Below are 24,170 nucleotides of genomic sequence, written 5' to 3'. Positions count from 1 at the left end.
AAACACAGCTGACTGAAGAACAAGGTTTTCACATTTTATCGTTTTACAAACTTACATGTATTTTATTTGAAGTTTTTGTGGTCCAATGCAATTTTTTTTATAATAGCTTAAGGTAAAGTTTAAATGATTTCCTTTTTTTCTGCCACAGTCTCTCAGTTGGACTTTGACTAGGCCATTCTCTTCCATAGAACATGGAGCATGTTAAGAGTGTTTGTTCAGGCAAATGCGACGGACATTCCATGGTTTTGTCCAAATGCTGCACATATTTTATGTCATTGACGTGAGACGTGCATCATAATTCTGCCCCAGGACAATTAAATAAAATAAAACTGTTTAACATAAGGCCTTTGCTATTAGTTGCGTTGTTTCTTTCAGCTTCCTTCATCTTGTCATGATCTTGTGATGATACTGTTAGTGAATAACTTTAAAAACGATTCACGGTCGGCAGCATTAGTTCCGTAAACGGTGTTCTGCTGTGTGAAGTCAACTTTCTTCTGCTTTTTATTCTTCTCCATTTTGTTATTCTATAATGTTAACATCGTGATGCAAACAAATGAAAGCAGAAGAAAACTCAAAACATTCTTATGCATATGCAGGTTTCTTTGGGCTTATAAGCCATTCACTCAGAAGTCTGATTGCTGCCACAGGAATCAATGCTTTCTGCAGGCGTCGCCAACTTGGATTTAAAATGATTTGAGACCTTTTAGGTTTTATGAATGGAATTTAAAACCTAGAGCGCTACAGAAATGCACAAATTTCAGTGGGCTGGCGATAAATTTGCACTTACCCATGATAGGATGCAAAAAACTACCTGCCAAACTTGCTAGCAAGGACATGTTAGCAGTAAGTTAGCGTTAGCCTTAGCCACTCCTACTCACAGCCAGCAGAATAAAAATGTCTGAGTACGGCTTAAACCTTTGCCTGACAGAAAAGTTTCACGAGGAAAAAACATTATATGTACATGACTTAAAGTATGACTTAATGACAAAATTTGACAAAATTTAGAGGCCTGTGACCAATGCATTTAAGGTCAACTTGCTTAATTTTATATCTACAAACTTTAGATAAGACTTTTTAAAGGATGAGGAGACCCTGCTTGAAAGTAGCCTAAAAGTAAACCAATTACAACTCTGTCTATTATATTCATTGTAATAAAGAAAATGACAGAGTGAAACAGCGAGTACACACCAAGCTATCATCACAAAGGCTAAATGCTGGTAACTTCCAGCTCGTAGGTGATGGATGTTTCATGCTTCACAAACCTTTTCTATCTGGTCGGCCTCCAGGAGTTCGCTGGGTTCTTTGAGGTTGGGTTTGAACGTTTCCGGCTCCAGCTCGGCTTTGATCGATGTGTCATGCTTGGAGTTCACCTCTTCCTTGGTGGTGATCTACAAACAAACAACTGTTAGCGGTCCGTGTGCACTACGAAGCTACTTCCACAGAGCATAGACACTGACCGGGTTCAGTCGCAGTTTCACTACTTGTTCTCCATCACAACAGACAACAGTCAGGCTGCATAGAAACGTAGCAATCGACAAGTAACTAACCCCGGGAACAGAAAATCAACTATAGGAGCAGCAGATGTCCAGCTTTAAACTAAACTAACAATAACAATAAAACCATGCTTTGAAACTAGTTTTACTGCCAGAACCATAGCTATATCGTTTACTAGCATCACACTGTAAACTCAAGAATCTGATGAAGACAGCTGAATGTGTTGCTGCCTCCTTGCGACGCCAGATGATCCGGACCGGTTTGGCAGAACAGAGAGCACAGGCACAGATGCTGCCTGGGAGACGAGGATGCAAACTGAAGAGGAAATGAACCCCATGAATAATTTGCAACTCTTCAATTTCACTTTTTTTCCCCTCCCTAACCAAAAGACCTGTGGAGGGTTATTTATCTTCCTCGATAACAGAGGCCGACTGTGGAGCACTTGGCCACCAGCGGCCGGGAACCATCTCCGGTTTCAGCCCCGATTCAAATCCTGCCGTCCTGCTTTGTCTCTGGACAAGATCCTTCATCCTGTAAGGGGAGTCTCACTCCGTCCTCTCATCACTGAGACAGACTCTCTTTGTGTCTTTGGTCAGTATTTATGCCGTCTACATCCCAACCGTTCACACACTGAACAGCCCATTTCAAATACAATCACTAAACATCAACATTTACTAACTTATGAGCAACTGAATGAACAGCCTGTAACGCTGCATGTGTCTAAGAGGGGAAGCCTGACATGCACAGATAAGACTGATGTCACGTGAAAAGCGCACAATTTCTGCATCAAAGCGATAAACCATTTGAATCTTTCTGCCAGTGTAAATATAACTACAGGGTTCATACACTTTTCACACTGTAGAATTTAAGAACTTTTTCCAAGGCAAGTTTTCAAACTTTTCCAGCAACAATAAAAACAAAAATGAACTTAAAAAGAAAAAGACTGTTTCAATCCACTACTAATGACATTTGTTACTGTTATTATTGATATCTTGTGGAAGAATTGTACCTTCTACAGCAGGAACAAAGTAAAATTAAATCTAACAGTTTAATGTTTTGAAATATCTCTCTTACACATACCCTATACACCTAAAATTGCAAAATCATCTCTAAAGAAAATGTTCTAGCGAAGTTTTCTGGCATTTAGCTAACAGAAATAATTTCGATAATTTCAACTGACCAAAACATTTAAGTTTGGTCTGATTTAACTTTAGACGGTGAGAAAAAAAAACAAAAAAAGAGTACATATTTTTTTTGCTATCTTTAAATATCTGGTTTCAACTGTAAATAACCCTTTCCATATTTAGGCTTTTGATCAAGCTTTAGATTGCACTTTATCACCAAATCATGCAGTTTGCATATCAAGCACTTTCAAGGACATCATACAGAAATCAAACACTTTCCAAACCTTGAAAACACCTTCTTATAATTCAAGCATTTTCAAAGAACCCTGTAAGTAATAATCTACAACTATTCCCACTACGGCGTCTACTCTCCGTATCTTTATTTTGGTGTGATTTTAGTTTTTTACAACGGAAGCCTGGAGCGGGGAGCCTAAAGGTGGCCGTGTGGACTGGGGTGGAAGCTGAGCTGGGCAGAGCAGACAGAGGGGTAAGCAGGGCTGGTCAGGGCACCTGGAGTCGTTTGCAGAGCGAGCGCAGATCTTCGCTGTTTAGCGCATCAATCCGACGGTGGTACTCCGTCAGAGACACTACCTGGCAGCACAAACACAGGAACAAGTGGAAACATAAAAACTCGACTGCTTTTGTTTGCCGGCCATGTTGGGGGCTGGGGGGAGAAAAGGTGAGTCCTGAAAGAGTTAACCAGCAGAAGTAGTGAAGCTCAGTTTGCATACCCAAACTGAAACAGACAGATCGCCTCTGTTAAGAGCTGAGAGAGAAGAAGAGCACTTAGTTGTTTTGCATGTTTGTGCAACGCATTATACCTCACTACTAAAGGTCCTGCAGTTCCATTTAAAAATAAGTGGGGGAAAAAAAATTGCACTGATGAGGAAGCAAAGCAAAGCAGTGAGATCCTGAGTGTGAGAATCCTCTTCATTAACACACAGCAGCTGAGGTCAACGTAATGCAACAAAACCTGCTGGAGCGGTTTGTCAGCAGCAGCGCTGAAATCCAGACTGCTAGGCTACTGATCCAACAACCAGACAGCACCATGGAGAACGTCTAGCCTACGTGCTGATGAACAATCACAGCTGCCATAAATACACAAATTACATATAAAATAAAACTCTCACCACAGATGGTCGATAGAGCAATATTAGATCAGTAAAGCTTATAACGTGCTGAAAATGTGCAAAAACAGGATGTAGGATGGTCTGAAAGAGAACATTCTGTTTATTGCACTTCTATGTTTAGCTCAGACATCAGTATTTTTTCAGACTTTCCATTCAGGATCATATGTTTTAATGAGGTGAGAATAAAGCTCTGAATTGTTTTAATGGACACCTAATATCCAGCTGCTATTACACGCCATTTTTGACCACCAGGCTGTTAAACAGCTTTCAGATTGTCCATCTGATTCAGCATCTCAGATTTACTTTAACCAAATGGTAAATACAGATGTGCTTAAGCTCTTAGAAGTGCATAAGCTTTTTTTTTAACAAACATGTTGCCATTATACACACATTATATATAAATTACATATTTTGGTAATAAAACATAAGAAAAATATTGTGATGGTTTAAAATGGTCAGAAAGGCGTTAAAACAAATGTTGAAATGTGCGGATTTTACTGTAGAAAATGTATATACCTTTTGTGATACAGTCTTACACTGTCTAAAGAATATGCTCTACTCTGTTGCTATTAAGCTACAACTTTTTGCTAAAAATGCTTTAAAGTTTTAGTCCTTAATACATAATAATTATTGTTACTCTCGCTAAAGTTGTTTTGTTCCAGTTGAGAAATGAATATTTAACTCAACCAAGACAAACAGAAACAATGTCACAAAAAATAAATCTGTATTTTGGTAAGAGTTGTATATTTTGGACAGAAAGCAAGAGCAAACGAGCCAAGTCAAAAGTAAATGAGCAATGGGCTGTGTAATAACTCGGGGACGTGTTACTACAGGACATTTTAACAGCTTACAGCGACTCACGTTGCCAAAACAGGAGCGGCTCATCTTCCCGTAAAACTGCCGCAAAACTCAACGGGCTAAAGACCCACCAGGCTAAATATGCACCGTTAGCACGTTAGCCTAGCGCGCTAACAACAACAACAACTGTCCATAAAGAAATATATGCAGCTAGAGGCTGAGAACATGAAAGAGAGCAGAAGCAACATACACAGGTGTACTTAGTGGTCTCCCGTGTCTCTTGGTCCTTCCCCCTCCTAGAGAACATTTCCTGCTCACTGGCTGGTGTTAAAGCTGGACAGTCACATTATACCTCCTTTAAGTTTCTCCGTGTCACTCCGAGACTAGCAGAGGCAGTTTGGCAGAAAGCCTGGGAGACTGGTGGACTGAAATAGAAGCTTCCCCTCACCACCATGACCCTCAAAGGGTCGCTGCGATGACCGAGCTCCAATGACGACACTGGACTGGACGGAAACCGGCATCCTATTGGTTAAAAGAGGAGCTCCATCACACCCATCTCATAACCGACAGAATTTAAAGAGACAGCTACACCCCTGCCCCAGAGTGTTTTTAAACTGTCAGGTTGTCTTGTGTGTTAAAATGGGGATTTGAATAAACAATTTCAAGTTTAAAATATACAGCTGGATAAAAAAAAAACTATGAAAACAACAAGTTTTTGCTTCAGGTTGCTAAAACGTCCTGCTTCCGATTCCTATTTATTTATTTATTCAGATGTAGTGGATCATGTGGCCTCTGTTTGCCAGACGTCTACAGACAAATCAGTCCACTTTGTTTCCTACATCATTCATTTTCATTAAAATTTAAATGCAGGGCACAGCCTCCGTCGTCTCAATTTCTCCCTACAATGAATGTACCCCTTGCATTAATCACCGGGGTGGAAACAAGTCTTGTTTGACTACAGAAGATCCTATCCTACTCAGCACAAAGCAGCACCAAACTGACCTGGAAGCAAAAATTTCAATCTGCAGTCATCACCATCATCACTTCCTCCCTAAACAGATTTTTTTTTTCGCAAAGAGGAAGAACCCACATCAGTGTCACTTTCCCTTCACAGAGTCTTTCATAACCAAAAAAATGCATAAGTAACTCATTGTGGTGTCGGTCATTTGTCATTCAGCAACTGAAGGTGACAAATGCTGACCGACATTCGAGACAATCACACGACATGTGATGGAACTACCATACAGTGACTCGGAGGATTTAAAAAAAGAAATTACACAAACATGCAAAACACTTTGGTTGGAAGCTCAGAGAAGCACATTTCCAAGCAAAGCAAGTGTGACACATTTTACATAACTTGCAAAGTGATAAGAAAGTGGACATAGATTTACTACAACTAAAAATAAAAATAAAAATGCAGTGGTACGAAAACAGAGCAAAAATACAGAAGTAGAATACAAAACAGAGGCTTGACGGTTACAAAATTCAAATGGTGTTCAAACAAGATCTACACGATACATTCACAATATGCACTGCGTAATGAAAGCAAATCAATTATTTAACATTTAACTTAGCATTCAAATGAATAGAAAACCTAGCACATACAACTGGGGTTTCACAGGATATGGATTAAACCAGAATAGAACTGTAAACTTAATCCATATCTGTGAGGTTTGATACAACAACAAAGACGAGGCTCTTGGCCATGTGAGGAAACTTGACCTTACCTCCCACTCCTTCACATTAAGGTCGGTGATGGGCTCATCATCGGGGGTTTCTGCTGCAACGTTCTTTTTGACCACCATGAACCCGGGTTCTTGTCCCATCCCTCTGACTCCCTCGCCGTACATGTCCGGACTCCATTGCATGAAGAACAGATACAGGTGCTCCGATCTGAAGAAGCACACGGTGAACGTGCAATTGCTTTAAATGCTGAGCTAATTTAAAAAAATAGGAGGAAAAAAACTGAACCCAGATACAATTTTAATGTTTAAAGCTGAAAATAAACAGCTGAATGCTATTGATATTTTGCATTGTGACTTAATGAGTTGATAAAAGAAACATTATTAGTTATTTAACAAAGATGAAGCCAAAATTAAACAGCAAAGTTCAGAGCATCAGATGCGTCAATAGCAAAGAGAACCACTTTTAGCAAAACACCAACCCTGAATGTTGGTACACGCTGTTGGTGCTGACATGCTGCTTGGTTTCTCTGCATGTCCCAGAAGACTTGAGATTTATTCTGATGCAGATTTGCAATCTTGAGTTATGCTGCCACATTGTTTTCAGAGATAAAAACAATAGTCTTTCTAGAATTGTTTTGTCATAAGCTGTAACATTTAACATGCTAGCAAAAGGAACTTTCTATCTTAGCAACTAGGAATGCACTGATATAAAACTTGTGACCGAAATAAATATCTGATATTAATGACGGACTATAACTAGATTCGGATTTTTCTGGCTGATTTAATTTAATTTCACATGTAAGTATTGATTGATTGCAAATTACCCAAAATTAAGGAAATCAGGGTCGATTTATTGGTTGGTGCACCTTTATTAATAACCACTATTATCTGTAAGTTTCTTCATATGGACATCATGTAAAAGAGTTTGTAACCATTGTGGAATCTGTTGTGTATTTCTGTACACTTGATATTTAATTTTATCTTAACATGAAAACAAAAATTCTATTCTCAGACAAGGGAGGTCAAACATACTGTTCACATTTTCTCCAATATACGTGAACAAAGAGGACAAATGCAATACTGACTCAACTATTACCACTGAAATCAAACACCGACTCCTATTGGTGTAGAAGTTGTAAGAACCCTTCGTCATCTGGAAGCTCCTCAGTGTTCCACTTTTGAAGTCTTACAATTTGGTTCTTAATATGATCTAAGTAAACTACACACAGAGCAGTGGAAAGCTGTGTTCAGGGTCACAGGTGAGCGTGGGTCTTTCAGCTGCCTCTCTCTTCACTCACTAATGACACAACACTAAGAGACACATCTCACAGGTCGCCTCCCATCTAGGTCAAGTTACAGCAGCCTGTCTGAATAAACAATGCCATGAAGGATTGTTGTGGCAATCTGAAAAATTTAGGATCATGTCCCAACACACACGTTAGCCTTCTGTAATCAATTATCTGGAAAGACAGGTGAGGAATAAGGAGCAGCGTCAGATTTTAATGTTAGCTCTGATTCTGCCCCTGTCTTTGTTTGTTACACCCGAGAGAAACGTGCATTGCAGCAGGTTTGCTATTATAAAGTGGAAACAAGCAGTTACAGATGGAGACTTATAGAAAAAATATACAGGGCTGCTTGATTGAACGTGACTTTGTGATCTTTGTACATTATGGCAATGACTATATCAGCTGAAATTAACATTTACTTTCCTTGCTACTCTTCCTTTTCCAGTAACTAAATGTCTGCATACCTTTCCTTCAGCGCTCTAACCTGATTGGTCAGATGATCCTTATTGGATGAGGGCATCAAGAACAGCAAATGTGGAGCCAAGTGGCTAAATGTGTTATCCACAAGCAGAGTTTTAACATATGGCAACGGATTTACAATGGCTGCCTACCAAACACTGAATCTAAGCTATCAAGATTGTGATTCAATATATTAAATGTGCTTTAGGCAAAAGTAATTTCCTAACATGGGATTTGTTGTCTACTGAATACCGACTCAAATTAAATGCTATATTTTTCTGCGCGAGATTACAAAATATGGATTTATTTTAAAATTTTCGCACATCTTTTACACTATTTATGCCTCTACAAGAAGTACCTGATATCTATTCTGACCACAATTACCAGCCTGAGAGAGAACATGTGTAACTAACTAAACTAACTTCGACACTAAATCAGCACAGTGCTGTATTACATTAGCTCCAAATCTGGCTTCAATGAATGGCTTTTTAAATGAAAGTAACTTATCAAATTAAGCCATTAGTGCAAGTGGGAATAATTCTTCACATTACGAGGACTCGTGTGGAAGCAGACAGTCACTTATAATGTGTCTCCCTCCTGTGTGAAGAGCTCCAAATGTAATTTCGAGTACTGCCTACTTGGCAGCGGAGCACCAAGACTGGCTGAGCCAACTTGGAAAAACTCAAACACAAAACGACGCCAGGTCCATAGTTTATGTTTAGCATAGCATTCAGTGCAAATCATGTAGTTTATGATCACATCTGTTAGCATGTTTTAGGCCTCGGAAGTAAGCTAACTGAGTTTGTCACATATTAAAAGGGACTTGTGCTGTATAAAAGGGACAAATCCAAAAGTGGGGTGGTTGTAAATTCCTTCCATATTTTAAGATTTTCTCTAATATTAGCGCGAGCAAACGTCTAGGATTTTAAATCCTGGAATTTAACCCAACATGCGTTCGGCTCAGGATTTCTGGCCGCCACACTGACCTCTCCTGTGGCACAGCAAACCAGTACTCGTTTTTCTTGCCCTGCTGGGCGTACTGCTGCATGGAGGCGCTGGCGTTGGAAACAAACGTCTTCTTCATGGGCTTCCCCACTCGCAGACACAGGAACTTGTGAGAGCGGTGCTGCCTCCTCTCAGCAGACCCAGTACCTAAACGAGACAAGGACATGAATACAACCTTCAAGTCTGAGCTTACAGTAATATATCCTCCCCTATGCTTCAAAGCTGGTGGTAAAGTGAAGTTAATCTACAATCATATTCAATAAATTAGTGAATGAGTTCAAGTATTGAAAATTCAATATTTAGATCATAATTAAAGTACCTCCAATGACACTTCAATAAAAATATGTCAACTCCTTTTAATTTTCTCACATTTTGTCAGGTTTCAACCAGAAACTTTTATTGGGATTTTATTTGATGGACTAATAAAATATATTTGTTAGGTGGAAGGAACAGGAAAAGGCTTTCAACACTTTTTGTTTTATAAAAAATACAAATCTGAAAACCATGACGACCAACTGTATTCAGCTTTCTTTACTCTAAAAGCCCCAATTAAAATTCAATACAAACCAGTCCTTCTCTATCCTTTACTCTGTTTGCATTAATCTTTGAATGCCATTAATGTAATAGATGGCATAAATGGAGTACAGAAAGTATCAGGGGCCTTGTCAAAGGTCAAAACCCCTGGAGGTTAAAGGGGAGGCCTTGCATTTCTTTAAGATTGATGTAGCTTGGATTCAATGTTGCCATTTCCTGTGTGGGCCTTGTGAATGCGTTTCCGAATAACGGGCCGCTCAGCGGAGCCCAGACATCTGCGTGGGAATAATCACCAAACAGAATTCTGCCTCTCACTTTTTATGCTGCTTCATCGTGGAGGGAGAAACCGTTTCAGAATCACAGTAACGTCTAGAACTGCAGCGGCTTTTAGGTGCACTGAATGTGGCAGACGGAGACTTTTATAGTTTGCTGCTGTTTGCAGCAACAAATTGGGTTATGTTTCACTGCAGAAACACCATAACGTAATTACTGATTATGACTTTGTTCCACACTGTATATCTAATACTTTCCTGAAGTTCTGTAGAGGACGCCCTTTGCTTTTTTCTGAAGTATGAAGAAATGTGCTACAGGCAAGACTGAGGGCAAACAAACACTGTGGGATCAGCTGAGTCAATAAGGTACGTGACATTGAACATAAAGACAGCAGTGACTCATTTTCAGGTTTATTAAAATTAAATATGTGTATATTAAAGGTAAGGCCCAAGTTAGTTATTAAGCTTCCAGAAATATTGCTCTAAAGTTAGTTTATTTGTTGTTGTTTTTTTAACCACGTTTAGTCAAAAGGTTCACAGACTTCTCCAAGCCACAGACAGTGCTACTTAATACGTAGAGAAACATTGACTTTTGGAAGTGCATTAAGAATTACAAACAGTTTTAATATGCTATTTAAAAGTAGTTCAACCTACATATCTGTTTAATTCCTAACAGGAAGACAGGGTTGTTTTGAAGCAATCCGATTGGCTGACAAGCGTTTTAGCTTTGAACTACACTGCCCCCTATGGGTTTAGGATGTTTAAAACAACGCTCAATGGCAGAATTTTGCAGGTTAATTACAGACGAAAACGTTTTGGAAACCAATCCTGCGAGTACGATATATTTTTTTAATGTGTGGCGGACATATTTGTTTTTTTTTTTGTTTTTTTTTATAAAGACTACGTGTATACAAGGGCTTAGGCCATCACCTTCAAAGGAGGAAGTGAAAAATCAAACCAGATAAATTCTGCCTTGGAATGTGAGATTTACTATTTGTATAAATAGCCATGAAAGCAGCAACAGAAAAGGATGCGAGATATAAATAAAAGCAGCCTGAATGCTGTCTCAGACAGCGTTTTGATGTGGGATTTATTTGTTCAGAGATTTCCCTCTGGGTGCCCTGTGTACGTTTGTGGCATTGTGGCGTTTGATGGGCTTTAGTTTATCGCCCGGGCCACCATGGCTGGAGATCAAAACGCCACAGAAAACCCGTCGTAAGGCCAGGGACGCTTCTGCGACGCCGATAGCAATGGCGAGCATGCCTTTTCCTTTCGTCTTTGTATTCCGATTGCCCGCTCAGAGGCAGAGTGGAAACAGAAAGGTTATCAGAGACCAGAGAGAAGAGGACTTGATTGGCTCACTTTGATTGGCTTCAATCAAAGGTCCTTGCATCTGCAGCTTGGGGTACAAGTCTCTCAGAAAGTGTGTTTACCCTCAGAGTTCTGTGTGTCGTCCTGTTGCATGGACTCTGCGTTCTCCTTGTCCTCCGTGCCTTGTTGCATAGTGTCTGTTCTGGAGACGTCGGCTTCCTGGTTGGTGTCCGGCTGTTGGCTGGCAGGGACGGAAGTAGTGACTGAGCTTTGGGACCCTGGGCGAGGGGCACTGCTGCTGCTGCTGCTGCTGCTGGGCCCCTGGGTCTGGCTAGTGCTGCTGCTGGTGGTGTTGGTGGGTGTGCTTGGTGGCTTCTCTACACTGTGCTGCTTGGGCCCCATGGGGGTCTGGGTGTCATTCACCGTGGCAGTATCTGGTGGATTGTCCTCTGGTTTCGTGGTGTCTGGCTCCTCCGGCGGGCCAGCCGGGTTGCGGGTGCTCGCCGCCGCGACGACAGTCTGCACAGACTCTGTTGACGCGCCGGACGATTTGTCCTGGCGGAGGTCCTCGTTGGACGCCTGCTCCTCCTCCCGGATGGGGGACAGCTCCGTCTCGGTGAAGACGTCCTCGGAGATGGAACCCTCGGTGCTGCGTGGGACGGCGCCACCGCCTCCGTTGGGTCCCTGGTCCTTCAGGCGCTGCTCCGCTGGGTCTTTCTGCTGGGATGGGTGTCTTTCAGCTGGCAGAGGCTCCAGGTCACTGACAACGAAAGGTGGAAAAGTGAGATGGTTAAGAGGAACCTTAACACAAATTTGAAGAGAAGAAGAGCAGAGGGTGCAAACCGCTCAGCGGGAACAAGAGAAAAATGGGATTTGTTGCGACACAACCAGGATGATGTTCAACGGAGGCGCAATGTCTCTAGGAAGTGTACCTCGGTTTGTAAATAGAAAACACCACGGGAGACTCAAGACAACGTCCTAAATGAATAAATCCGATAATAGTGACCTTTGAGTTGGACCTTCGACTTTTGAAATGATCTGTATTCAGGGAGCAAAAGTAACCACAGAACAAAGAAAATTAGCAGATTTTGCTTCAAAAATCTAAAAGTTTTGAAGCAAAAGATTTTGCTTCAAAAATCAAAATCAAACATTTTGAAGCGGATTTGTCCAGATTTGAGCAACAATACAGTTTAACATACATAGCGGCATGTATAATGCAGTATATCAACCAGAATTCCATAATTATACTTTTTAGTTTTGCTGATAAATATTATGCTCTGAAAAACCCTTCAACTTTATCCACATTTTATCACATTACAACCACAAACATCCAAAAATATTTTGGGGGGTTTTAGACCAACAAAAACTAGCATATAATTGTAAATCAGAAAGAAAATTCTCTCAACCGTAATTGTATTATTATTAATCAAAATGGAATGCATAATATTGAAAGCGACAGAATTTTCACACTTTAATTTTCTTCCTAAACATAAAGCAGACAACAATGAGTCACTGGCAGCCAGCTGCACACCTAAATAATAAACCACACAAAGCAAAAGAATAAATAAATATAAATTAAATAAAAGGGGAGTGTGTGCCACATGTCCACACAATGAGTCTGTGCAACCAGCTGAAATTTTGTTGAAATAAAGCTGGGCTGGTCCACTGGTCCACATGATTTTTGGCACATTTCAGACAATTTTCCAGTCGCGTAGCAAGTTTTACGATGGGACCGAGTCTCTCGTCTCTAGTTCAATATACAGGGGGTAATGAGAAGAACTTAACACTTCACAACCAGTACTCATACTGGTTGCTGATTGTACGAGTCGCATGAAAATCAAACTTGTTTTAAATTCAGGTCGCCCCTCCTGATTGGATCGCTCTGTTGAAGTGGCGCCATGAGCCACGTTTACCTGAGACGTTTACTACATGTCATGGTTAAATTTTACATTTCAGACAACACTAAATTGCTAATTTAATTTGTGTTGTCTCATGATATAATATTCCAAATTGAAATAAGTAAATTGTCAGTCATTTCACTGGTTTACAGGAGCTTTCTGTCCAAATGTTGAGTTATATATGAATCTCGTTAGATGTGCAAAGATGGTGGAGACAAAATACTTGCAGCTCTAACTGGAGCAAAAGATGGTTTTACAAATGGTTTCCTTGGAGAGGGCTGAACTCAAATGCACGCCACACTTTTAAGATTTTCAAAACAAAAATCTTGACAAAAAAAATGCTTAAATCCATGTATAATTTTTGCCTTCGCTGCTGTGACGTCACCTTCATTCTCATTTAAGGGACTTCACACACTTCATAGCTCCACTTGTTGCCCAGCGTCGTGTTCAGTAGGACACATGCAGAAGGAAAAGAGGTCAGGCAAGAGAGAAGGACAAACAGAAGACGCAGACGCTGGGTCTCAGCTGGGAGAACAGCTGGACCTGGCACAGAAACCTGCCATTAGCTACACTCAGCCAGCTAAACACGCCCCTGTCTCTAAGGAAGCTGGCAAACTGCGGCTCATCCTGCCGTGTGCTGTTCGTCTCTGTCTTCAGAGGCACTGAAACAAACCCAAGATAAAATAAACAAAGAATAAACATGGGAGGCCTGTAGAGGGTCCTTGTGCTGCATAACGAGGTGAGAAAGCACACACACTTCATTAACCTTGGTATAATTGCTGTTTCTTCTTCGCGTGGGGGGGAAAGAATTAAAGAGTGGTGCATTGTGACGTCTGATCCTGGGTGCAGCAGAGAACGACGCTGATTAAAATGAGACAGAAGCTGCGTTTTCATTGTGAATGTGCGCAAATCTTTATCAATATTCTGCTGATGTTGAAAAAACACAATTTTGTAATTGCGGCTAAATAAGAATTGACATTAAAATCACACGCGAATAAGCTTATTCATGTGATAAGCTGTTAAAAATCATGGCAGTGACAGATGTAAACACTTACATGATATATAGTCATAATTCAGTCATGGTTCTAGCCCTGATTGTCTATCAGCCATCAGAGGAGACGTTGGCGTCTTATTCAGACGTTTTAGCTACACCACCAAATTACGGGTTGTAGTGGTGATTTTACAGAAGAGTTATGGATTCAACACGCTGGAATGACACAACTTTTTATGAACTGTGTGATGCTGTGAGAGCTCTGTTCGAGCCAGCTGCATGTCGTCTATAAAAAAAATTAAAAAACAAACCGCCATCTTCCTACTACTTCCTGTCGTCGTCTTTGTCGTTTACACCAGTAGTAACATCTGGCTGTTGATCACGTGATTTGTGTGATGCAAAAAAAACCTGTTTCCATTGCAGTTTTGCACAATACATCTCATTTTCATACGGATGAAAAACCACATCCTCCTAAAACTTTTTATTGAAAAACTTTTTGGTTTTTTTGGACATTATTTAATTAAGCAAGTTTATTTTTGTAGTTTCAATGTTAGGAGATGGAGACGTCTCCTCGTCTTGCTGGAGACACATCTGACATCACGCAGCTCATTTCAAGAGTTTAATCGTTGTTCTCTACTGACACAGGTGTGCTAGCACCAGAACGGAGCAGAGGAAATGTTCTTACTCGGGAACCGCCTCTCTGATCTTTGGGTCGGTGATCTCCTTGCAGACGGCGGCCGACTGCACCTCCTCCAGGGGACACATGATGCCGTACTCCTCGCATCCGTGGGCCTGAACCAGCGGATCCATGCGGTGGGGGTCGAACATGATGTTGTTGGGCGTGACCAACAGCACCCCGCTCACCGCGCCCTGGGAAACGGAGAGGTAAACAGATATGAACCGCCTCGAGTAAAAATTCGTCGCTACATGTTGAATTTTAGTGTTACTGGGTGTTTTGGGGACCACGGAGCGGAGCGGTCATCCGGACACACACGCTCACTCTGACAGAGCACACCTGGTTTTCAGTGTTGCACATGCCAAAACCAGAGCTAACAGCCACTGAGTGGGGGCTGGACTGAACGCATGGTCAGAGTTTAAAATGCAGAGAAATTACTCACGGTTGTGGCTTTTTATCACCAGCTAACGATTTTGTTAAATAACAAATGAAGCTACAGTTTGTTTGAAGTCATTGCAGACCTATTAACAGCCATCCCAACCGCATCCAGCTGAAACAAACAGCTGCTGTCAGGCTGCAGACGAGCCGCTCTGAAATTATTCCTGGAGCTGGAGTATTCTCTGTTCTGCTCTTCTACAGAAAGGTCTCTCCCTGTCTGAAACAAATGTTAAATTGAGACAAAATTTTGAAATAAAATACACTGCTCAACACTGGATATCATTTAGATCCATTTAGTTTTTAATAACTTGCCGCAGAGCAACTTTTTCCCCTATTGGCAGCTCTGATGTTGCTACATAAAAAATATAATTTAATTTAACAAATTTGATGAAACTGAATGTGCACTACTTTCAGCTGAAAACTAACATTTATAGAGACATTTATAGACAAATGTCGAAACCCAGTAAGCTTATATTTATGAGAAAATAAAATAAAGTTTAATGGTTTTAGGAGAGGGGTATGTCCAAACTTCTTGTTGAATGGGCCAAAATTGTCAAGTCAAAAGAACTACTGGACCAAAAAAAAAGAAAAAAAAGAGGAAAATAAGGGAATTTTTTTTTTTTACTTGCTCCACAATAAACTAAGCTGGAAAACTTTAATTAAACCAATAATCACAATTTTTCTTTGGAATTGGATCTGTAAATATTTGCAGATCCAAAACAATAAAAGGTTTTGAATGTTTGTCTCCTTAAAAGAAATGGGTCCGCTTTGTAAACTGTTAATTCAGGGTCTCTTGAGACAAATGATCACATTTTGTATCAAAAAAACAAATAAAAAAAAATTAAGATCACTTTAATTGAAAAGTAGATACAATAACAAATGTTAAATAACTTTAAATATTAAATACTTTACTATTTAATATTTAATACCTGACGTACGAAACGCTGGATGCCAGAGAGATCCAGATGGTGCTGGAAGGAAAATCTCTGGACCACTGAGGTATTCAAAGACTCTGTAAATACAACGCTGTGCAAGCGGGACTGGCCTTTTGAAAGCCTTTCAGTCGTTTTTATTCCTCCTTTTGACAACGTGAAAGCTGGATGAAATGTTCGAGCTCCAGCAGACATTTTTAAATCGTCACAGTAACCTTTCAGCTTTCAGTGTTTCATGTTTAGCCGACCCCCCTGTGTTGAACACCACAGTGGATGAAATATAAAACACACAGTGCTTCCTACATTGTGGTTCCATGTTTTCACCACTGACAGAAGCCACACTACATTAAGGCTGACTGATGTCTGAATAAAAAGATTTTCCGCCTCTTTAAAGTCTCAACTTCGCTGCTTCTTCTGATCAAAACCTCACTCGGCTCCATGATGGAGCGACTTTCATTTTTGTCCTTAAACATTCTTTGCGGTTTTGTTTGACGATGATAATAAAACATTTACTCTTTAACCTGTGTAACAACTTAGCACTGATTAATGGCTCTAAGCTGTTTCTGTAGTAAGGCTTTACTTACTACACATTTAAGCTCAGATATTAAATGTGTTTAGTGTCTGCAGCTGGCGGCTCTGCAGCTCACTCGCTCTCTTAGTTCAACACCAACAGACCCGCTTTCACCCACTTCCTTTTCATCTAAGGAAGTGGGTGAAAGAGGTTTCTGCAGATTTTCTGCGCGTCACGCTGCCGGCTGCAGCTGCCTGCCGTTGTCTCACCATGCCGTCGGTGATGTATTTGCAGTTGATCTTGAGGAACTTCTCGGTCAGGGCCTCCTCCTCCTCGGAGGTGGATGAGACCACTCTGGACTGGCGCAGAGCCGAGAACACCGGGGGGTGGACGCCTTCTGGCCTGGCGGGGGCATCAGACTCCTGGGAGCAGAAGGGAAGGGAAAGTTTATGTTTGTGTTTATCGAGATCCTTGTTAGAATCAGCAGCATGCTGCATCAGAAGACAGATTACATTTACAAACAGAAATCATATTACAGAGGAAGTATTAAAGAAAGACAGACCTTAAAATAAGAAAATAGATTTCCCGTACATAAAAAAAAAATGCTGTGGTTGAAAGTGGGGTAAAAAAGAGAGGAAGGAAACAAAAGATATGTTTTTGTAATTTGTTGCACAAATAGAGGCAAAAACTCTTAAAGGAAGAGGAAAATACACACTGCAAAAACACAAAATCTTATCAAGTAGTTTTAGTCTAGTTTCTAGAGCAAATATCTTAGTATATTTGAAATTACACAACTAACCAAAAAGCAACTTTTCAATAAGATATAGCAGCTTTTTTTAAGTAAATAGTTTCTTTATACTGATTAAAAAATATACTAGTTTCTCTTGGTAGACTATTTAATTTATAACTAGACATTTCCCCAGATCTCCAGGTTATAAAAAGTTATCTGTAAGTTAGTTTTGTCTTATTTTATGTGTGCTAAGATGTTTGCACTAAATACTAAAGTAAAAACACTTGATACAATTTTGCATTTTCAGTGGAATTAGTATTTGTTTCATCAATATTAAGCAACTATTTACTTAAAGCAAGCAATTATCTTGCTAAAATGTTATCTGCACTGGAAACTAGACCAGAAATACTAGGTAAGATTTTGCGTGTTTACAGTGCAGGCACAAATAAAAACCTCTAAATAATTTACAACTAAACAAAGTACAAAACAAAACAGATAAATCATGAACTCTGGGAGCAACCCCCCCTCCCCGCATGCCTCGGTTCATTTGATAACACACAGCGTGACTAATTTGCGTCTCATTTGATCAAACTAACGTGTTCGAGTCTCTAAATGTATTACATCTTTTTCTGCACAGACGTACAATCTAGTTAAAGGAAGCCAGCGAAGAGCCAAAAACAATGAGCATCCTGTGAGGCTGTAACGAGCGAAAAACATTCAGACGAGAGCGCATTAGCATGCCCTCGAGTCAAGGCTGGACTGCTGGGCTTCGTTTGGACTTATTACGCGCGTGTTTAAATCTGGCTGCCCTGCAATAACAAGCTGCAGATGAAACCAACAGCTGTATTATTTATCAACTATAATAAAATAGTATTACTTTAAATAGCTTCAATGAAAAGATGTCATTTGGAGTGCGAGTTCTGCCGCCCCCAGGGTCTTCTCAGATGATTTTTTTGTTGTCGTTTTTGTTAAAATCTGTGGAATTAGCAGTGTTCAGCCATCTTTGATTCTTTCTAATCTCTTTGTTGCTATTTTAAATATTTTTGCATTTGCTGAGTTTGTTGTTTTGACCGCTTTGCATCTCACATGGAGATTTTGTCTCTTCTGGTTCACCTATGCAAAAGATTTGGTCCAGGGGAAACACAGACTTCCTAACCCGCTCTTGACATTTACACCCATTTCTTCCACAACTGCGCTGAGGTTAAATTTAACTAAACTGTACACGTACCTAGCTTGGATTTCTGTAGATTGCCATGCATGTGAGGCAAAGATTCACTCTGATCAATTGTAGTTTGTTATTGTAGCATCACAGAATGTGAAAAAGGAATGGAGGTAAAGATTTTTTATACGATATGTATTTAAAAAGCGTTTTGAGTGCAGGTATAATACCAAACCACCTCTTAGACATGAGGACAAAAAGCATTACGAAGCACTGCTGTCACTGCTACCTTCTATACCCTATGGTAACGCTGCAGACAGTGTACGTGCTGCCGTGGAAACACAAGGCGCGGCCGGGCAGTGTATCTACCATGGCATTGTTGCCATGCAGTCGACAAACTGTCTGATGTCTGTCCACAAGGACACCTGCTGGCATGACTGATTGAACAGCAGTCGACAAGATGGAGTGTGAATCGGACTGAACGGGACAACAAGAAAAAGGTCTGGATGTAAGATACAGAACAATGAAATAGAAAGGCAGAAACAGACGATACAGTTGTTACCACAGATAAAGAATACTGGGGGAAAAAAAGAGAACCGACAGCAATGAAAAGACATGATTTGCAGAAGGACAGAAGAGAAAAAAAAAACACCTCAGGACTGTGAGATCTGTGTAGGAGTTTCCATTTGGGGATTTGGTCATGAAGGACGTCAGGGCGTAGAGGAGAGAGGCAGGAGAGAGCTACAGTAGCAGTGAAGAGCTGAAAGAAGAGAATCTGAGCGTATAATAACTGTCTGCTGTCCTCTTGACTCCAACCCCTACGCCTCCCCCTCTCCGTCTCCCAGCTCAGCCGACAAACTGTCTGAAGCTACTAACCCACACCGACACACTGAGCCTAGACGCTGGTGGCCTGGGAAGGCTGAGAGGGCTCGCCCATGAAAAACCTCAGAAAATCGAAAAAGAATGACGGACTGAAGAAATCTAGAAGAATCAGCTTAGCATTAAAGCAGTAAGAGCAACAAAAAAAAAACTGCGTCTTTGATCAGTCGACTATCCTATTGTTACTGACATTAAGATCAGAGCTCCGACTGCAGAGTTTAAACAGCTCAACGAGCCGCACAGCTGCACTTCACTTTGAGCTGTGACTCATTCTAATCCAACCTTGCACTTCTCAAGTTTAACAAAGAAAAGCGGAACAGACTTTGCCACCAGCACACGCGCGGCAAGGCACCTGCATTTAACCGAGCAACCGCCGGCGTCCAAACACGTCCTCCCTCACAACAGAAACAGTCTGGCATGTCCTGTCATTAAGTCTGGCACCTCTCAAAGAGGGGTGTTACGTGTTGGCAACAAAATAACACCCATCAAACATCCCACAGTGTCCGCTTGAGTGGATGGCGAAGGCACACTTTCTGCCAATCAGCTGCAAGTCATCCACAAGCCATTAACAACCATGAAATTCATCTCAATAAATGACAAAGGGAAGAAAACAAAACTCATCACAGTCAATGGAGCTGGTCTGTTTCTCTTTATTGAAGGATTGCAAAATTCTGATCCAACCAGAGTCATGTTTGTGTCTGAGACACCAACTTCCCATTTTGCCTGCAAACTGATCAACTATCTGATTAGTCACCAAAGCAAGAGAGGTATCCGCATGAATCCCAAGACGTAGAGCAAGGCCTGGTTTGGATATCTTAGCTATTGCAGAAACTACCGCTGGCTGAAGTCAGCCTGTTAGCCCAACCCGTCCCATGTGTGTTACTGGCAAGGAATGATGTGTGTGAAGCATCTATTCCTCTGATCCTGCCATGTTTTTTGCGATTACTGAGACAAACTGCCAGCAATTGCTACATTGCAACCTCAACCCAGGAAGTTAGCTCACAGCATCTCAGGCCACGTTTCCATTGACAGTATAACTGCGCAAATTAGAATTATGGAAATAAATTTGCATGATAGAAACAAGTCAATTGAAAAAAAAAAAATCACATTTTTCAAATAAAAATTTTTTGCGAAATACACCAATGTTCAAATTGACATTGGTGTATTTCGGAAAACTGCAATGGAAGTTTTCGAATCACGTGAGTCATGCCAGCTTATATACAGCAGCAAGGCACTTATTTGTAGACAAACTGGCCTCCTTGGACAATGTGCAGCTGGCGCCAAAAGACCTCTCACAACATTGTTCATCAAAAGTTGACATTATCATTCAATGTGTTGAATCCATTGCCCTTCTGTAAAATAGCCTAGAGTTTCCCATAGCCAGTTAATACGTAGTCGCGCCAACGCCTCAATAAGACGTTGATGTTTACTCTGATGTCTGACGATGAGTGCTAGTGGTGTGGCTGAAACATATATATATTTCATGTAACCGTTTACATCCGTTGCTACTATAATTTTTGTTGACTTCTCCTTTGAACAAGCTTATTCACATATTTTAATAGCATTTTTTATGTAAAGGAAAGAACGGAATTGCTAAACTTTTTGATAGCAGAATATCAAAGAAATTTTGATATTCTGACAGTGTGGACATTTGTAATGGAAAAGACATCATAAATTAATGTTTTGTAAAAAAAAAAAAAAGATAATAAATGCTTTTCCAAAGTAGGACTGCTCCATCAGATCGAGAATTTGCCTCAAGAAGACGACTTTAAGTGGCTTGTTGTCTGGGTTATGAGTGTTGGATTTGGGTTTTCCATTTTTCACATCAAAATGCAAGATGGTTTGGATTAGGATTAGGATTTCTTCACGACAGGTTTTCTGGTCATGTTCCAAGGGTATATCTAGCTTGAAAAGTCCTTGGCATATTTGATTAGGAGGCGGAGAAGTTTCTCTAGGAGATTGATGTCCATGTTGCCCTACTGAATCCAACACCTCAGACAGGCAGAACCTTGTAGAAAGCTGGATAACTGTGAAAGTTACAATCATTTCTACTGGTATTAAAAGCCTTTCATTGTCACAAACAACTTCTAATTAAGCCTCTCCCCACACAGTGCTAAACACCTAACCAGAGTTCATGCCCTCTGCTAAACAGCAGCTAGTTCCAACAGCAGACTTGCAATGTGAGAATATATGCAAATTAACTCTTGTCCTTATATGATTTAAGTGACTGATTTAATCTTTCCAAGTACACCCCAGGGAAAAAGTCCCACTTAATGATTTAAAGTGTAGGCTTGCTACGATTGCTAACAAGCTCCAAGGGAAAAGTGCAACTCACAGATCAATACAGCTTTAGGCGCCACCGCGCCAAAAATACTTCACATAAGACGCAAATATTGCTTTTCTGTTTTGATCACTCAATATTTGACCAGCGTTTGTCCTGCACAGGCCTCTGGCACCAGCTGAGAAAATACTGGATGCCTCCTGGAAGCCTCAGAGTGGTGCTGAGAGGTGGAATACTGAACTCACCTGCAGCTTTATTACATCCTGCACACTAAGCCCCGTCTAGACAACCAGAGTGGTAAACATGGTGGGGGGGGGGATGAAAAGGAAAAGCCCACAGAAGGAGATAAACTAAAACTCAGTCAAGATAAACAATCCTCTATTCTTGGAAAGAAAAGGTTTAATTTTATAATGGGTGTGCATGGCAGTAATTAGCTTTTGATTTAAATTCGTTTTTGTTTTTTAGCTCCGTCACGGAAGAACCGTGACTCCAGTAATGTTTATTATTTCTTTCACAATTGGTAAGTGTATGATGTTTTCATTATGTCAATCACTTTAAACTGTCCTGTTGCTGAAATGTGCTGGACAAATAAGCTTGAATTATGTAAACTCTTTCCAATAAACAACTGTCTTCCTGATCCTGTTTTTCATTAATATTCTCTAACAAAACTCTTCACAGAACGGCTGGATTTGTAGAATTTACATTAGACACAAATGGACTTAACTTACTCAACATGGAATTTCTTTAGGCAGCTTGTTGCAATGGATTTTATTAAAATGTATCAGAGTAACAGAGGGGTTAAATCCAAATGTACGCCACTATGTTCAGTTTTCACTTATAAACATAATTTTAACACCGCATATCTTTTCCCTTACAGGTCAAATATGTCTAGCTAATGGAACATATTGAGAAAATGTTCAAGTGGTACGACTACTGTCGCTGCATCCCGTGCTATTGTAATTAAGAGTGCACTAATAATTTTAGGGAATTGGCAATCGGTCAATACTTACATGTGAAAAAAAGTGAAAATATGAAAGAAGACTATAGAAACAATTAAATTAGTTAAATTATTTTAGTAGTTTGGACACCATTGCTCAATCAGGGTTTATCCCAGAAAACTTGCCAATCCCGGTGGTCAGGACGCCGAGGTGGTTCACCGTGTTTTTGCATTAAAAGATGCTAAGTAGTCAAGAAATGTAAAAATATTACTCGGTAATTATATGTTACTGGGAAACATCGAAAGTGACATGCTATTTAAAACTACAACTAGTCTTAAAAACAACAAATCAAAAAGTACAGTTAAAAAGAAACTGTTTTAGTTGCTCGAGTTTATGGGACGAGTTTATCAGATCGCCGAGCAATCTGACAAACTCAGGTCAGTCTGTGTCCAGTTTTAGTGAAAGGAGGCGTGCTTGAGCTGCGCTGAGGTAAACTTCAGAGATCAAACAGCGACAGCACACGAGGCAATGTGCAGAGACGCCAGCTGCGTGATTGGCCCGCGCTCCCGACTTTAAATGCATCAACTATAAATCTATCTTTTAGGAATAAATCTGCTCCGCCAGAAACGTTCAGGGCAACAGAGACGCTTACAAAAACAACTACAACAACAACAAAAAAAAAAACTAAATGCTTTTTTATCAATTTATTTTTAAATTACTTTCCTAAAAACAAAAACAAGCAATGCTTGAAAAAAAAAAATGGAATCGGTGGGTCAGGCTTTTTAAAGATTGGTGATGGAAGAGAATATTGCAATCAGTGCACCCCTAGTTTTAATTGTGTAATAATCATGCTGCCAATTACAGGCCAATTTACAGCTTTAATGCTATGAATATTCAGGCAAACTGGAAGAAAGGGTGAATTATGCCTATGTGTTGTGTCTGGATTTCAGATGGATTAGTTAAATCACAAAATACAGTATCCTGAATTAACAATCTAAAAGTTTTTCTTTGCTATTGAACCAACCAGTGTAGTTTTTGCACACTCAGAGAATGAATAAACTAAGGAACTACAAATGGTTGGTAAGGTCCTAAGGTTGGCATCTGAGTTTTATTTATGAGCTGAGCCACATCCTATCCTGAACCTCTGAGAGGTATACTTGGAAGATAACATTGTTAGTTGACACCTGTTGAAGATGTCAACAAACTATAAAGCAACATAATTTCAGATTTACACAAACACTAAAGCACTGTGTGGCTTCTGTCCGAACAAAGGTTTGCAAGGAGAAATTCTAGAAAATTAGAGTAAAAAGAAACATTTCATTTGCCTTTTGTTACATTTTTTGTAGCACTAAAACCCTGCAGGTGCCACCCAGTTTTGACCTTGACATTAAAACACCCAAAAACCAACCCACAGCTCCCTCCAGTGGGAATGGGAGCATATTGCAGGAGATGAAGTAGTACAAAGTGATTGTCATTAAGGTTTGTCAGGCTGCAGCTCTGATCTTGTGCTATTCACCTACCTGCCATTTTGTGCATGATGTTCTTACATCGGATACATTCCAACATTTAAAAAAGTGATATACAAGTGATCTAAACTAGTTCTGATTAATTCACAATTATTTTTAAACCACGACCCAGA

At 40.2% G+C, this 24,170-nt stretch overlaps 1 protein-coding gene across 6 annotated transcripts in view; it reads right to left on the bottom strand.

Moving 5' to 3' along the window:
- oxr1 (oxidation resistance 1) overlaps positions 1-24,170 on the bottom strand; it is a 168,916-nt gene that overhangs the window by 4,648 nt on the left and 140,098 nt on the right. For 4 of the 6 annotated variants that reach the window (XR_002752597.1, XM_023331613.1, XM_023331614.1 and 1 more), the window contains 7 exons: positions 16,814-16,966; positions 14,673-14,857; positions 11,221-11,858; positions 8,963-9,128; positions 6,274-6,439; positions 3,129-3,209; positions 1,263-1,388 (listed from right to left, as the gene is read on the bottom strand). Coding sequence is in view for 5 of the 6 variants with exons in the window: in XM_023331613.1 (XP_023187381.1) it covers positions 1,263-1,388; positions 3,129-3,209; positions 6,274-6,439; positions 8,963-9,128; positions 11,221-11,858; positions 14,673-14,857; positions 16,814-16,966 (1,515 nt within the window). In the remaining variant the exon portion in view is untranslated. The other 2 variants (XM_023331615.1, XM_023331616.1) reach the window with 2 other exon arrangements.

This window comes from Xiphophorus maculatus, chromosome 3 (assembly GCF_002775205.1).
Source record: "Xiphophorus maculatus strain JP 163 A chromosome 3, X_maculatus-5.0-male, whole genome shotgun sequence".
NCBI classification, from domain to species: domain Eukaryota; kingdom Metazoa; phylum Chordata; class Actinopteri; order Cyprinodontiformes; family Poeciliidae; genus Xiphophorus; species Xiphophorus maculatus.
Note: the sequence above shows the minus strand (reverse complement) of the source record. Positions and strands in the feature narration are given on the sequence as shown.